The sequence below is a fragment of the Ipomoea triloba genome, chromosome 5 (assembly GCF_003576645.1).
Source record: "Ipomoea triloba cultivar NCNSP0323 chromosome 5, ASM357664v1".
Classification (NCBI taxonomy): domain Eukaryota; kingdom Viridiplantae; phylum Streptophyta; class Magnoliopsida; order Solanales; family Convolvulaceae; genus Ipomoea; species Ipomoea triloba.
Genome location: NC_044920.1, coordinates 25,624,939 through 25,642,092, shown reverse-complemented (window position 1 = coordinate 25,642,092; position 17,154 = coordinate 25,624,939). Strand labels below are relative to the sequence as shown.

The 17,154-nt window shown below is 33.9% G+C and overlaps 2 protein-coding genes across 2 annotated transcripts; both read left to right on the top strand.

Moving 5' to 3' along the window:
• The first annotated feature begins 4,291 nt into the window (after positions 1 to 4,291).
• On the top strand, positions 4,292 to 5,946 carry LOC116018975 (glycosyltransferase 6-like). Its single transcript, XM_031259030.1, has one exon. It carries the CDS (start codon positions 4,353 to 4,355, stop codon positions 5,673 to 5,675), a length of 1,323 nt encoding a protein of 440 aa, XP_031114890.1. The 5' UTR covers positions 4,292 to 4,352; the 3' UTR covers positions 5,676 to 5,946.
• A 7,149-nt stretch (positions 5,947 to 13,095) lies between these two features.
• On the top strand, positions 13,096 to 16,490 carry LOC116019086. Its single transcript, XM_031259174.1, has 3 exons — positions 13,096 to 13,636; positions 13,706 to 13,845; positions 15,953 to 16,490. Exons 1-3 carry the CDS (start codon positions 13,384 to 13,386, stop codon positions 16,082 to 16,084), a joined length of 525 nt encoding a protein of 174 aa, XP_031115034.1. The 5' UTR covers positions 13,096 to 13,383; the 3' UTR covers positions 16,085 to 16,490.
• The last annotated feature ends 664 nt before the right edge of the window (positions 16,491 to 17,154 follow it).

Below are 17,154 nucleotides of genomic sequence, written 5' to 3'. Positions count from 1 at the left end.
TTTAGAACTATATATTCACAATTTTAGAATTCTATGTTCACAAATTTTGAACTCTATGGTCACAATTTCAAAACTCTATATATTCAATAGTATAACACAATTTTTGAATCTATATAACAAAATTGTGAATATAGAGTTCAGCAATTGTAAATATTGAGTAATGTAATTTTGTATATTGAGATTTAAAATTGTGAATACAGAGTTCTAAAATTGTGAACATGAACTTGAGTCTATCTTGCAAGGTGGACCTGGGTCCATAGCATAATTTTCCTAGATTATGTATATACGAATACGGAGTAACATATTATGTTCATTTAGTTAACAGATCAAGATCCACAATAAGCATGATAGACCCAAATTTGCAGTTTAAAGCCTATAGGGATGTTCTTTCTAAGTATGGCAATTTAACAAGCCCACATAAGCTATTCATATTAGTAAGAAATCCAAGAAAGAGCAGCAGATGACTTATGGGCTGGACCTGGAATGGGGAGTAGTTTTGGGCTTACCATTAAGACTGTTGATATTTTGTGTATATTTTAATATTTAATCTCCTCAACTATTATTTCAATCCTTATACTAGTGCATTATGGACCCTAGTGCATGTGTATATATATTTTATGTTGTGCATTTTTGTATTTTGCGTTATGAAATTCTATATTTTAAAAGTACGAATTTTGTACTTGAAATAAATTAGTAAATGTATCTTATGTTATGAATTTATGTCTTGTGTTAAGAAATTATGTGCCTATGAATACAAATTATGTACCTAAATCAGATTTGAAAAATACATAAATACATAATATGTGTATGTGTTTTGTATTATAAAATTTTATATCTTACTAGTATGAATTCTATATCTTGTCGTTTTGATTCAGAATTCATAATGCTACGAGGACTCTGATCCATTATATAAATTGCCCTATTATTTGATCAATATCATGTAAGGAGTAATAAATAACAAATGAATAATATTACGTACTTTTAATTGAGAATTTAGGATAAAATAAATCCTTCAATTATCTTAATGATTACCATGTTTTCCGTTCTTAGTTTTGAACATCTTGCGTGGAATAGTTTTTCAAAAACTACAAACGCAATATATAATACTCATGGAGCCAAGGCAACCTGGCCAAGTCAGTCTGTCAGTTGACTTAGTAACTCATGACCCTAGCTTTGTTAACCTAAATTGTTATCTCATGATTTTTTATCGATTAAGATCACAAGGCGGATCTAGTACTGTAATGCACATCCTCAAGTAGTAACTACAAATTTTTCTCGTTACAAAAAAAAAAAAAAAGAAAGAAAAATCGTGTTGACAAATAGTATTACTGTTAATCCCTGGTTTTCAATCTTACGTTGAAGATTAGAGAAGGAAGTTAAGAACGTTGCTGTCTATCCTTGTTATTCTTACATATGCATTAATATTATTATATATTACTTCTGTTTTATATTGGTTGAAGTTCACAAAAGACTTGTGTTTTTAAATAGAAAATTTGATTAATAAGGATTATAAATTTGCCACCCACATCAATTGCGTCCCGCAATAAAATGCTCATCTCATCCATCCCAAATGTATACCAAATATTTGGCCATTTTCATATATCATTTATCTTCTTTACAGAGATCGAAAGCAAATATTTTATCAGGTCACATCTATACAAATGTTTCAATAATGACAATCCTGCTGATATATACGTCAACTTAATCAAACGGGTGAAAAGAAATATATGGTGAGCCAAATTGTCATGAAATTTAAAAAGATTTGTCGGAGTTTTGATTATAAATCGTAGTTCAAATATAATTAAATTGTGAGAATTTGATTAACATTAATACAAGATGATAAGATGAGTTTTGAATTTCATGACAATTTGTTATTGGTTTATTGGTTAAGGCCGAATGGACACGTTTATAACGTGAATTGTGACTTAAATAGTCAATTGTTGGGTTGTAATTGCAAGTGGGATTGTTCACAGTGGCCAAGGAGATTGGCTTGTGGGTTTCTTTTTTATAGTGTTGGAGTGGCATATCTTATTATCGCAAAATTGTGAGCCATTTATCATGGTCGCAAATTATATTAGGAGAAATGTTTTGAAATAATTAAAATAGATTGTTACTTAGTGGCCAAGCACCTTGTGCTCAAATGGCAAGTAGTGGCCTTCCTCAAATGAAAGGTCATGAGTTCGAGCCTCAGTGGAGGAGATATCGAAATTGACTCCGACTCTTTGTGCTTCCACAGGTTGAGAAACAGGCCTGACAATTAAATAGCATCATCTTTAGTCTTTCAATAAATAGTTCGCTTACTTTTAATGTCTCACTTGATAGAGTCAAATTGTTACTTTTTATCAACAGGATTAATGTTACATATTTTAGATGTATGTGATTGCACATAGTCAATTTGTTCCATTTTATGTATAAAAACAATAATTTGTCTTATTTAACCACTATTAGTTTGACTTGATTAAACATTAAATATAAATGTTTGATTAATTAGCTTTTATAACAATCTATTGTTTCAAATTGCTAAAATATCTACTTTTTCTTAATACTAATGACTCTAATATCTGTTCATAAATACTTTACTTTCTCAACCTACTGAAACACAAGAGTCAATATTTATCCCTTCCTTATGGAGTGTAATCGGATGTCACTATACCATAAAGTTTTGAGGTAACCAATTATATATTATTGCACTAAATGTGAATTAAGAATCTCGAAAATCGAATTACTTATCCGAGACAAGATTGGAAGTTTCGAATTTCTAATCAGAATTGATCAGAGAATTATTTATACTATTGCCGCAAGTTTAGTATGACAGCACGTGAATGAACACTCTAGTTCCCCACAGAACCTAACTAAAGTACTCATCCAAGAAGAAACAAATTATATATACCTCAAACAAATCTAATGTACTCGCTCTCCATTTTATCTGGCATACTTACTATTTATGGTCAAACTAACTTTTTATTCTTTGTTTATTATTATTATTTTTTACTTATTTTTAAATTTGATTTTTTTTGTTTAATAGTACTTTCAGTGTAGTTTCTAAATATATAAATTTTGTATATTAATACTAAACTTAATATTATGAAAAAATTGAGTTAAAAATAACTTTAGTCAAGCCTCGTTAACCGAACTAGACACATAAATGGGACGGAGGGAGTACATATTAGGAGTGAGTACGAAGCAAATCGATCCAAAGAAGGACAAGACAAACCTGATCCGGGTTGAGTCGACACTATGGTCGGCTTCGTGGGCTCCAAGGCCGTCCTCGGAGTTGGTTGACTCGAATCCTCGGATTGTACGGGTGTCATTTACAAGTTCAATCGAAAAAGTTAAGGTGTGATCAAATACTCAAATGAGATCGTAACTTGATGAGTATTATTTTATTGTAATTTAAATAAATTTTTTAAATTAATTTATAATTTATAATTATTTAAGTATCTACTTTTATTAATAATTATTCTTTTATAATTAATTTTGTTAGGGTTTAATATTTTTTTATTAAGTTAGTATTATTATTTAATTTTTCTCTTAAACTCATTTACTTAAAATTCCTTCATCTTCTACCCATCAAAACAACCGAACTAGAAATAAGCATCTGGTTCGGCCATGGCAATTGTTTGCAGAGCGTTAATCGGTTATGAGCATCGCAAAACTTGGGAAAATAGTTTACAAGAGTTAGAATTTTAACAAAATAATACTGTAATAATTACCAACATATTAAAAAATAATAATAATTTAGCAGAATCGCAATGAAATGTGATTTTAACAATTGAATATTCGTTATTATTATGACAACGAAATTGGTAATGGAAAGATTTCTGTTGCCCAAAATGCGATGAAATCACGACAATAATTAATTCAGTTATTTTTTTACGACAAAACTTTGTGACGAAATATAAACTTTGCGACGAAATATCTAGCGATAAGAAAAATTCTTATCAATGCTATGTAAATTAATGATAAGTTATATTTTTTTAAAGAAATATATTTGGTGTGGATCTCAACACTCTATTATTTCAAGATGTACCAATCAATTTTATAACATACAAGGTATTACCGTATTAATTAGGCTATGCATATTATCAATAAAGAAAGGAATTAAATTCATTAACGATACCCAATAAATGCATTGTAAATGACTGCGTCACAGATTATAGCAAGCAGATTTAATTTTGCATCTTAATTATCAAAATTAGTCGTTGATTAACATAATCACCAATAGTACCCACCCACGTGTCTAAATACAGTTCTGTTTAGTCAACCCTGGGATTTGCATTTAGCATATAAAGCGGGATTCCTTCCTTGTTTCGAATGCTATCTTCACTCCCGCTTTTATTAACTTATCGGCCATGGCGTCCGATACCCCCAACATGGCCAAAGCCAAACCTTCTTCTTCTTTTCCGAGAGATAAATCTTTCTTTTTGGCAATTTTTTTCGGTGTCTTTCTCTTTTGTGTCGTTTGGTCGTTCACCGACCCGTTCCCGAACTTCTCGGCCTTGCTCTCGGCGCAGAACTTCTCGGTCGACCGAGCGGCCGTGGATCGCGGGTATGAATCATCCGAGAGGAGTTTTTACGACGACCCGGAGCTGAGTTATACTATAGATAAACCCGTGGTGGGGTGGGACCAGAAGAGGCGCGAGTGGCTGAAACTTCACCCGTCGTTCGGCGCCGGAGCAGGGCGGCGCGTGCTTCTCCTCAGCGGATCGCAGCCGTGGCCGTGCAAGAACAGCCACGGCGATCACTTGCTCCTGAGGTTTTTCAAGAACAAAGTTGATTACTGTAGAATTCACGGCTATGATATTTTCTACAGTAATGCGTTTTTGAAACCGGACATGCGGTCTTTTTGGGCGAAGATTCCGGTGGCCCGGGCGGCGATGTTGGCCCACCCGGAAACCGAGTGGGTTATGTGGGTTGACTCGGACGCTATCTTCACCGACATGGATTTCAAGATTCCGTTGGAGAGGTATAAGGATCATAACCTCGTAGTTCACGGTTGGCGTGATCAGATTGAGAAGAAGAGCTGGGTGGCCGTTAACGCCGGTATTTTTCTGTTACGGAATTGCCAGTGGTCCATGGAGTTTTTGGATGTGTGGGCGGCGATGGGCCCACAGAGTCCAGATTATAAAAAATGGGGCCAAATCCAACGGTCCACGTTGAAGAACAAGATGTTCCCGGATTCGGACGATCAATCGGCGCTGGTTTATCTTTTACTGAAAGGGGAGAAGAAATGGACGGACAGGATTTACGTGGAGAACGAGTACTCTCTCCATGGGTACTGGAGGGGAGTGGTGGGTCGGCTGAACAACATCACGGAGAGGTACGTGGAGATCGAGCGGAGGGAGGCGGTGCTGCGGCGGCGACACGCGGAGGCGGTGAGCGAGAGCTACGCGGCGGCAAGGGAGCCTCACGTGGCGGCGGGCGGCGATTGGAGAGAGGGGTGGAGGCGCCCCTTCATAACGCACTTCACGGGGTGTCAACCCTGCAGTGGGGACCACAACCCGATGTATGAAGGGGACTCTTGCCAGGTCGGGATGGAGAGAGCGTTGAATTTCGCTGACAATCAAGTCCTTCGAAATTTTGGATTTTCCCATTCTGACCTCGACACTTCATCCCCTCTTTTACCCTTGCCCTACGCTTACCCTGCAGAAAATGATTTCGAGGCTTTTGTTTGAACACAAAACATGTAAGCTATCCCTGGCCCGCATCTACCATCTCAATACCAATTGAGCTGTCCATGCGTCCAAACAACATATAATCATCTCTTCTTATACTGCTTTTTACTATCTGTATTGTTAATTAATTATCTCATATCAGTTAAAAACAGATAGTGAATTTAACAAATTACTTCTGTTATTCATGTCAAATTGTAAATATGTTATGTACTATTTTCGTTTTTGTTATAAATTTAGTTCTAAAAAGACTCCAACTTTACTGTTATTGAAACAAATGTCTTACCTAGAACTTTGTTATTATAGTTGCAAAAAGTGATGTATATATGAAGCATTTTTAGCTTTAATCTATGCCATATAATCCAATTTGGAAATTATATAAAAATGGTTAAAAATTCATAATAGGGAAGCTTAGCCGCCCTAAGGTTTGAACCGAAAATTGGCAAAAATTGACAAAAACGTAAGTATGGTGCAATGCGCCACTGATTAAGGAGAGTTTCGTATTTCTTGTGGCTGTGTCTGCTCAGTCAAGTCAAGCAACGCAGGCGACTCACAATTTTTATTTTTGGGGGCTATAATAATGTCAAAAGAAATCTTAATTTGATTTGAAAACAAATATATATGGGAGAAGTAATTACGAATAAAATAGTGTTTACATTTGTAGACGTTTCGTGACTTGTGGAGCTGAATGGATTATGATAATGATGGATTACATAAAGTTTGGGTAAAACGCATGCATTTAAAGGACTCTGTATATGAAGAAAATGAAGCGTTGATTAAATGGTATTTTAAATTTAATATATTAGAGTTTTTTTTTGGTGAAAAAGTCCCGACAAATTGGGAAAATAAACTACCAAACTCTCGTAGAACTGGTCCCAAAGGCGTCGGCCGCAAGGAGCTTGTTTAAGCTCGTGGGAGGTAAGTCTAAAATGCTAGTCCCCAGTCACCATCCTACCTAGTGTTTAAATTGTGTAGTATTATTCGATCGATCTAGTATTTTTAATTTTTACTTGCGTTGTCACTTAATCTGGAAGAAAATTTGTGACGGAATGAATATAGTGACTATTTAAAGGTACTATTAAAAAGTTTTCAAATTATTAATGAAAGATACTATTTGTATTTTGTATTATATAATATGACTTATGATAAGTGACAAAATATTACACAATGATTTGCTTAAATTGATTAACTAAATTAAACATTTTTTATTAATATTTAAGTAATATAAAACGTTTTGTTAATGGACATTGCTGTATTATTAAAAACGAAAGACGTATAGGAAGGTGAAGGGTGAACGCAACCACCAAATTTGTCGTGAAAATCATTTCCGGCAATTTAGCAACGAAATAAGTTTCGTGTCTAATGTTGAGATTTTAGGTGCGGCACTGTTCATTGTTGGGCCAACATAATCCAATTCTGCAAGGCCCAAAATGACAATTTCACGCCTGCTTACACAAGTTATAAGCAGTTTGGCCCACTGGGCTTCAAATCCTAAATACAAACATTTCTGCCGATATGGCCCTCAATAACTACATTTGAGTATTTGACTTTACTTACAATGTTGAAAGTGATGGAGTGGATGTTCTCGTCTTTGACCCAAAAATGTTACTGGGCTAGATCAATGGTTTAATTGGCTGAGGAATGAAGTTGGGCCTCGGGAATGATATAGGCTAGCCCAGGATGCATGAATGTAAACTCAGGCCCACTTTATAAGGTGGCAATCATTATTGCATGGATCATAGTCCACACAACTGTGTAGACCATAAATAAAAAGTACATTATTTTTGTACATAAAGTACATTATTTTAGAGCACATTATTTTTGTAGTGAAGGTACATTATTTTATAAAATAATGTACCTTCAATACAAAAATAATGTACCTTATATTCATGGTCCACACAATAATTTGCCGTAAGGTGGACCCGTGTCCATTTAGTATGTTCAGGAAAAAAGTTAAATCACGGTAACTCAGTACTCACACTGCTGACCTCTGGTCTTTCTTTCCAAACTTCACCATGTGACCAACTGAGCTGTCCATGCGAGCTAATATATAAAACATATTTGATCCCTTGTGAGACTCAATCCCTGATTTTTTTATTTTTTTTTCTAAACTTCACCTATGTAATAACTTAGTTGCCTATGCTGTCTAATACTCGGTATATATATTTGACTCAATCATATGTATTGATTGTGGACTCAATCATTTGCATTGGCTCAATAATAAGTATTAATTGACTATATATGATATACAATTATTTTATTCATTGAATTAAACTAATTTTTATGGACTTTCATAAATTATACTCACTTTCCGCTGGTGTATTAATTTGAGTGCTGAGTGTCCTATTTGAATCTGACTGTTAAAGAAAAATCAATGATGGGCAGATATAGTAATTTACTTTTAAATCGTTAGATTTAACAAAATTAAAATGAGACAAAATTAGTAAACAACGACTGAATTTAAACTTCTTATATTATTAAATATATAAAGATAAAATATAGTCAAATTGCCCAGCATGACAGCATTTTATGCTCAAATGACACCTCTGTGTTTCTCACAGAATCAAATTCCAGCAATGAAGTATTGACTCTTCAAACTATAACAGATAAAGAAAGTATAAACATATACTACCTAATATCCAAAATAAATATGTAAATATTAAATAATATTATAGTTGAATATTGAATGGAAATTTACTTACAAAAAAGGGAATGATATCAACTAGTTTTTTTTAAAAAAATGATATCACACTATCTGAATTATTAACACGAATGATGAAGCTGATGTCAACACGCAGTAAAAATGTCTATTACGGAACAATTATGTCTGTCATTTGATCATAATTAATGTAATTATTGACTTTTTTTCCTTATCTTTAAGAAGTTTAGGATATGATGAAATTGAGTAGTTAACAGCGTAACGTATATATATTCTTTTACAATTATTAGTGTTCTTAGAGAGGATAATAAATGTACTAATTTCCTTGCAAATTTCAGGTATAATTCATAGTAAGAGAAATCGTGTTCGATTATAACTCCGACTTGATGGTTTGGGTGCTCTGATGTGACAGCTTAGGATTTAAGTGTAGCGGTTCATTTCTTGATTCTTTTTTCGTATAATATACCATACACACCCATTGTCTTACCATTAGTGCATGTAATTATAATCCTATCTAAAGTTTGAATCTCAAGCTTGAGGGTTTCTCTACCATATAGACTAGCACGCATGCGTGATAAATTGCGAGATGTATCTTAATTGACCTATATAGTATATACCCTCAAATATTTTGCATACTACTCTTTAATATCTACAAAGTACAAAGTATAATTATTTTTTCTTTTTTGGAACATGATGCATCATTGCATCCTATATTCAATTCCAGTTCTTATTATGACCATGACCATTATATTCCTGCCATGTGCTTTGATATTATTACCTAAGACTGTTCCAACATTAATCTTTCATCAAATATAAGATAAGGAAATTAAACCTTAAACACATGCATACAATTATTCAATATGTAACATAACCTCAACTAATAGTTTTCTAAAAGACATTTTATGATTAATTTTGAAATCAATTATATTTACTTTCATTATTAAAAGTTTGTCAAATTCAGAATTCAACTACGTACCAAATCCTATAACAAGTCATCATATACGAACGTAAAATTGTGACAGTTCTATAAATGATCACTTGAAGCATTCATAGTTATTTTATATCAATCAAAAACTCAAAATTAAAAGTTAAAGCCCAACCTAAGTGACCTTTAATCAAATTAACTCTATAATTATCATTTATTAAGATTTCTTTTGGTAAATTCACGAGGTGGTTCGGATCTTTCTCCGTCCGTCTACATCCCTAGCTATAATCTCAACTCACTTTCAAATATAATATATTATAATAAACAATACTACGTAATATTGGAGTATTAAAAAGAAGAAGTAAAAAATTTTAAGAAAAAATCAACAAGAGACAGAAAATGACAAAAAGGACAAAGAAAAGCCAGAATTGCAATTATTATTATTATTATGACACATAATTGCAAAAAGTTGCAATTCAAATGCTGGCTTGACTGCCAAAGAATTTGGGCTTGTTTCGCAATCCGCGTTTAGCGATTAACGTAAGCGGATTGTGTTAGTGGTTATTAAATAGCGAAATGTATTAGTTAGCGGGTTTGACTAGCGAATTGTATTAGCGTTTTGTAAAAAATGTTTGATAAAATTAATTGTTTAGGTTAGCGGTTAACATGTAAAATGACCTATAAGGGTATGCATATAGGTTGAATAATAATAATAATAGTAATAATAATAATAATTATTATTATTATTATATAAAATAAAAATTAAAAAAAAAAAAAAGAAGAAGAAGAAGATGGAAGCAGCTTGCGCTGCTTCACTTTTATTTTCTCATTTTTTCCACCGTCCCACATCGGTGGAAAAACTGAGAACAGAGCCTTGAGCTCTCCAAAGTTTTTTTTTAAATAATTAATTAGAGGCGTTTTGGAAAAAAATAGTCATATAAAAACGCTGTTAAATGTAAAATGCAACGTTTGCAAAAATGATGGTTTGGAGCAATCCGCTGCTCTAAATCGCCATTTTACCAAACAATGAATTTGGCATTTTGACCAAAGTCAAAATGACGGATTCGTCAAGCAGTATAACTGTGATTTTTTCATATGAAAGGTCTCAAAGTTTAAATTTTAGTGTGAACATTGACTTTTTGTGCTTCAATATGCTTATTTTAATATTTACTTAGCTTTTTAAATTTAGTCAAAGCTTTTTGGTTGAGTAAATTTACTATCATATTATTTGTGTGCATCATATTAAAAGACAAATATTAACCATAAATGGTAAAGTAAATTAATGTAATTTTGATAACTAAACTCAAAATTACATTCATTATAGACATATTTAATTCATTGTTTGGTAAAATGACGATTTAGAGTAGCGATTGCTCCAAACCACCATTGGACATATTTTATTTTTTTTAAGGTAAAAGTAGTTATTCCATTAATTCATAACATAAAACGTTTACATCAACGATCAATGAAATGGTAAACCATTCCTTACAATTAGACATAAAAACAACTTTTCTAACTTTGCTATAGAAAACTTGAATTGCAGACTGTTTCATAACTAAGAAGCTATGTTCCCTTCAGGGAGCTTAAAGATTCATCAAAGATCTGGGTCTTCGTCATCATTCTTTTTTGCTCGCCCAGATAAGCTCAACACTTGCCGAAACCAAACTAAACGATTTATGCTAATGAAAATGAAAAGCTCGTGAAAGTAACGAGAGGAAAAATGCTCGTGAAAGTAACGAGATGAAAACCCAATAATAAAGAAAATAAAAAGTGGGTAAAGTCGAAGTAGGGTTCGGAGTTCAAGACTACCAACACAAACCTAATACCTACCGGCTATTATTTTATTCAAAGGGACAGAAAACGGAAGAAGAAGATCTATGGCGGTGGTTGGAGGCGGATGGAGCTGCGACGGTGGTCGAGGCGGAAGAAGAGCGAGAGCAAACGTAGAAGGTGACCAAAACCGCCGGCTCAAAGCTCCATTAGAGCTCCGGCCGGAGGTCGGCGGTGGAAGCCGAAGTTGAGCAGCAGAGAAAGGCGTTTGATTTTAGAGAGAAAGGGAGGTAGCATTAGGGGTTTTTTTTTTTTTCTTTTGACCATTGAACATATTTAATTTATTGCTAACTAATGTCTAAGGCACTGCCAAAGACCTTGTGGTCTAGTGGCACCCGGTATCCCAGAAAACACTCTCACATGGATGATGGGAGTGGGTTCGAGCCTTTGTGCTTCAGTAGGTTGAGAAAGTAGTTATGAACAGACACTACATTGTAACAGAGTCAGTAGCACTCAAAAAAAAAATAAAAATGTCTAAGGCCCTAAGCTACATTATTATATCAATAAAGGTTTGCGGTAAAGCAAATAAAGCCCGGGGATTGGATTTGAATTGGAAGATCTTATGTTGTCCACTCTTTCACTTAATCCATCCAAATTTGGGTGTAATGTTTAGGTTCTTACTTTTCATTTTTGAAGTGTCAGAGATTACAACATTAGAAATAAATAACTTTATAATATTTGATAGGTTATAAGCTAGTCTAATGAGTCTAATAATCTAGACAATAAATTTAGTGGATCAAGCTCAAAATATCAACATTTCATTTTAAAAGATCCTATATACAGAACTTGGTCGAGAGATTCAATGACTAAACTCATTTGCCCTACAAAAATTATACAAAATTAACTTATGCATGTCATGTCGTTGAATTCGATGACTATAGTTGTCTTAGAATATTGACACATTACTTGCCTGACTAACTAGAACCTTTTGCCGACCAAAACTCATCACGTCAATTCCACTTGGATCTTGTCGTTATGAAATAAACTTTATACTATGTTAGCTCCACAATTTAGGATTATTTCCATCTTATTACTCTTTGGTATACAGGAAAGTCCACATCCGCTATGCCGAATATGCACTATGAGTTTGACCTTATTACTCTATATTAGGCTATCTTATCCCTACAAGAGTATTTCACTTTTAAAAGTGAATCCTACTTTCATATCATTAATTTGCAATTCCATTACTATTTTCACTACATCCCTGTAACTTCAACCCACTTTCAAAAGTGGGTCCCAATCTCATATCACACTTAAAAATACAATTACATACATACATATACAAAAGCTGCAATTTGGTAGCTTTTTAACCATGTCGCAAGCTTGCTAACACACATGGCAACCAAAAAAAAAAAAAGGAAAGGAAAAAAATTCATTTTTCACATCATCTTGCAAGCTCCATCCTTACTTACTCACGTTGTAATAGTTTAGAATTTACAGGAGTCCTCGTCTGATCCCTAATCGTCCATTTTTCTGATGATCTAATATTAAGCATTGTCAAGTGTCTATATTACATAATCAACAATTATAAATGAGTAATACTACACATACTCTCATTTTTTACTCTCAATTTACGTGTCTGATTCATCTAGAAAAATTTGTGAATCACAGTTATTATTATTATTTTTCTTTTTTTATAAATCAAATCATGAGACATGATAAGAATTTTATTATATGAAATTACATGTATCATTTTCCATTATAAATATTGAATTCTCTCCCACGCCTCTATTCATCTCAATCTAGCAATAGCAAAGACTAGGATCCCTACTCTTCGATTTAATTTTCACCATCAACACTATTAACTTAACTAGTTAATCGATCATATTTAACTTTAAACCGGTCCGAAAATACCTTGCCAAAATGGTCATCATCCCTAATAAAACTTAATTTACTATAGCTAACAGGTCCTGAGCTGCTGTCATATATGACTATAGGCCGGACAAGGTAGTTTGGCAGATCTAAAACTCTACCTTACGTCTTCATTCCCTCTAATAAAAAGCCTACCCATAGATATATGCATGCCATTTTTGCTTCTTCAACACGCACTTACGCACTTCAACGTTCATTTATACCTGCTTTCTTCACCATTACATCACATCCTCTCATCTTCCATCTCCACTGTACTTTCTTCCTCCTACCTAATAATAATCTTGCATTACCATAGTTAATCAAAGTTTCTCGAAATCTGGGAATATCTAGATAGATAATAGATTGATTGAGTGAATATATATATAGATTGGTTGATCTCTTTGTCATTTCTCGCTTTTCAACTGAACTGTGAGTCCTCACTGAGAATGGGGAATTGCCAGGCGGCGGAGGCGGCGACGGTGGTGATTCAACATCCCGGTAACAAAGTGGAGAGGATTTACTGGTCGGTCAGTGCTCACGACGTCATGAATTCTAACCCCGGCCACTACGTCGCCCTCGTCATCACCTCTCCGACGGACAGGACGACGGAGAACGGCGCCCCGGTAAAGCAGCTCAAGCTTCTCCGCCCCGCCGATACTTTGCTCATCGGACAGGTTTATCGCCTCGTCAGCTTCGAAGGTAACCGATTCAAATGAAATTACCAAATTTGTCCTCGTCTCGCTCACCTATTCACGCTTTGTTTCGCAGACGTTCTCAAGGAATTTGCTGCCAAGAAGTGCGTGAAACTCGGGAAGTTGTTGAAGGAGAGCGCCCGACTTGGCCTCGACCCGAAAAGAAACTCGGATGCTCCGGCTCCGGCTCCGAATCCGAAACCAAAAGTGGCCAAGGTAATTAAACTCTCGAATCCTTCAGTATTCACTAGAAGCATTTCCTTTTCCTACTTAATAATTACACGTATTATTAACTAATCATTTACGTAATATTACTATATTAGGCACCTTTTTGTTTTTGTAAATTTTTTGGACATGAAAAAAAAAATTAAACTAAATATTGGATATTTTATGTAATAAAGTCTTATTACAAGATTTAAGATGTTCTTGTTGGCTTTAGTATGGTATAAAAGTTGGAAGTGATATTTTGAGATACTAATATTGGAATAAGCTTTTGGTTTTTCTGGGTATATTTATGATTCAAAGTATCTTTATGATCTAAAATGTTTGAGTGCGCTAAACGAAATGATGGAAACACAAGTAGATCTTCGAACCTGGGGAGATCGAGAGGGTGATTTCTTTTTGTATCCCAGAATTAGATGGAGTAAAGAATCTGGCTTTACTTTAATTAACAAATTCCAAAGCATAAAAGCTTGTCTTGGGTTGCTGCTTTTCTCTTTTTTAAGTGGATTTCCGTCTAGTTAGAGATGCTTATGGGACTTAGTTTGAGTCTGCTGCCGTACACTATGATGTTTATACTTTGTTTTTTTCTTTTTTCTTTTTAAATAATATTTGGGTGACAAACAGTCTATATTGTTCATAGTTAACTGGCGGCTGTGTTCTTACGGAAAGTCAAACTTGAAACTTTGTGGTTACAAAATTACTCGTTCGATTAACTTAGCTGGGGTTATATCTTTTTCATTCTTTTTATTTTCAAAGAATAATGTCAATGGCCAATGATAAGAGGAAAAATGCTTGTTACAGTATCTTGATTATTTCCCCAAACAAATTATTGAAGACATGTGAGTGGAAATCATGATCAGCTCTGAAATCTTGCTCTATAGTGATGGGGTCACCACTAACCCAGAGAAAATGTGGTTCTTCAAAATTTGTTTCTAGATGTTATTAAACTATAGAGTATTAATAAATGGATATCAATTATAATTCCTAGAATCTGAACTAGAGCTTATTAATTTATAGTTCTGATGGGAACATTTAATTTTGACAGTTTTGTATGCTGGTTTCTCTTGATATATAGTTGACATGTACTGCCCAGAACAGAATTTTCACTTGTCATTCATAAAGGAAATCACATGGGCGCTTTAAACTATTAATTTCAAATCCAAACAGAAAATATGAGTTCTCCCGGGAATATTTGGTTGGTTTGGAGCTTACATTACTTTCTCTAACTATGATGATGACAATATTTGTTTTCTATTTGTGAAAAGGCATTCAGCCCAATTCAATTCTCAGTTGGTTTCTATATTATTGTTTACTAATTATTCAGATCATGAATCATTTTCAATCCCCAACAGGTTTTGACTTTTGACACTTAAAAAATTCTGTCTGTATTAATTTGTGGCCTAATTTGGCTGACCTCTGATCCTCTCGAGAGGTTGGTACGCCAAATGAAAAATTTTATATATATGATGGAAAATATTATTTTAAGAGAAAATTGTAATTTTCGTCCTTAAGTTAGGTAATTGTAGAATTCGTCCCAAAGGAACTTAAAACAAAAAGTAAGCATGATCAACACTCAATGACGAACTCTACAATTATCCTATAATTTAGCACGAAAACTTTTCCCTTACTTTAACGTCTCTAGATGCTAAACAACAGAAGTTTTTGACCACAAGGTAAAAAGGGTTAGTTCAACTGTTCAAGTGCCAGTATGTCATCTGTTTTTGCTTTTTCAGCCCTTTGGAGTGGTAGTTGAAGATTCAATTTTTGCTTCTTCTTGTTTTATGAATTAAAATAGTGATGGGTCATTGACAATTCATTTTGATTGCAAGCATAGATTAAATGTGCTTATTGATGTTAAGGCAATTGTCATAATTCTCATGTTTCCTTGACTAAATAGAAAATGTTACAGAGCATGCATGCATCTTCCATTCCCAGTAGTGGCATTTTGGGCCTAACCTCTACTTGTACTAACTCATTCGCCTCGGATCATAGCTCAACTGGTTGACCAATTCAAAGAAAGTTGATAACTTTGTTGACATCTACGAGAATTACTAGACTTATGAAACACATCTCAAGATTTACTTCTTGTGTTTCTTTTCAGGCGGAACACGATCCTTACCATCTGGAAAGTAGCGGCAGTGGCAGCAGTAGCAGTGGCATTCGAAGTGTGGGGAGGCATGGTGGGGGGCAATGGAGACCAGCCTTACAGAGCATAGCAGAAGTCGGAAGTTGAAGGCACTCACTCTCAAACACCAACAAATTAAAGCAGTGCCACTTTTCAAGAATCACACATCCAATTCCAATGCTTACTTTTCCTGCCCAGAATCGAATCTCAGATTCTCCCCTACAAGTAACAACAAAGGGATCCCTCCACCCTTCCCATACTTTTTCAACCCTCTTTTACTTTTTCTAATTCAGAAACACAGGTCCGAAGCTTTTCTAGTAACTCTTGCCATCATGAGGCAGTGAACTATCCGTTTACAATGCTGTTAATGTAGTTTACTTCCATTTTATCCATCCCATATAAATATGTAATCAGATACGCATGCATTTTAGAGAAGACCATATGACATTTGCAACTTTTTAGTTGAAATATAGTACATGCTAGACTCTTTGATTTACGAAAAAGTTTGTAATTGTTACTCGAGGTTGTCCATATAATCCAACTTGAAACAATAGTTACTAAGTCAACTGTCTAATTAACTTGGGTGAAAGTTGCCCTTGCTACATGTTAGATTCCATAACCATGAAACTTTGCTATGTTATGTACATGTATAGATACAGAAAGAAGGCATTGATTGTTTTGATTAACTCAAATAAAAATAAATTATACTTTTAATGAAATCAAAATGTGTGATAAACGTTTGATTCTATAAATTACACCTGTAATTTTAGTTGCAAGAATTCATACGACATCGCCTAATCAATGTTGACAATCATTTAGCTAGCCTCTAATGGCGCGGCACCCTAGCTAATTAAGTAAGTGGTGGTCACATAATAAGTTTTCATTTCATAGTCAAAAATTAAAATCCCATCAAATATTTTAATTTCACATTTTTTTTATCACATCAAAATCAAATCTAGAGTTTTAAGTTAATTTTAAGATAAGTAGACAACAATTGGACACATGTCATAATATGAGACAACGGTCAAATTCAAATTTCAAAAGAATTACAAGTCTGCCATCTCCTCTATGCTATATATAGAGGACTCTATAGCTATGAAAAACAAAGCTGAGAATAATTTAGATTACAGTGCAAATGTTGAGAACTTTCAGAAAGATTTATTTGTATGATAGAACTA

Coding starts and splice junctions, on each gene's coding strand:
- LOC116018975 (XM_031259030.1), top strand. CDS start 4,353: ATGGCGTCCGATACCCCCAACATGGCCAAAGCCAAACCTTCTTCTTCT.
- LOC116019086 (XM_031259174.1), top strand. CDS start 13,384: ATGGGGAATTGCCAGGCGGCGGAGGCGGCGACGGTGGTGATTCAACAT. Junction 13,637..13,705: donor TCGCCTCGTCAGCTTCGAAG/GTAACCGATTCA, acceptor TTTGTTTCGCAG/ACGTTCTCAAGGAATTTGCT. Junction 13,846..15,952: donor CGAAACCAAAAGTGGCCAAG/GTAATTAAACTC, acceptor GTTTCTTTTCAG/GCGGAACACGATCCTTACCA.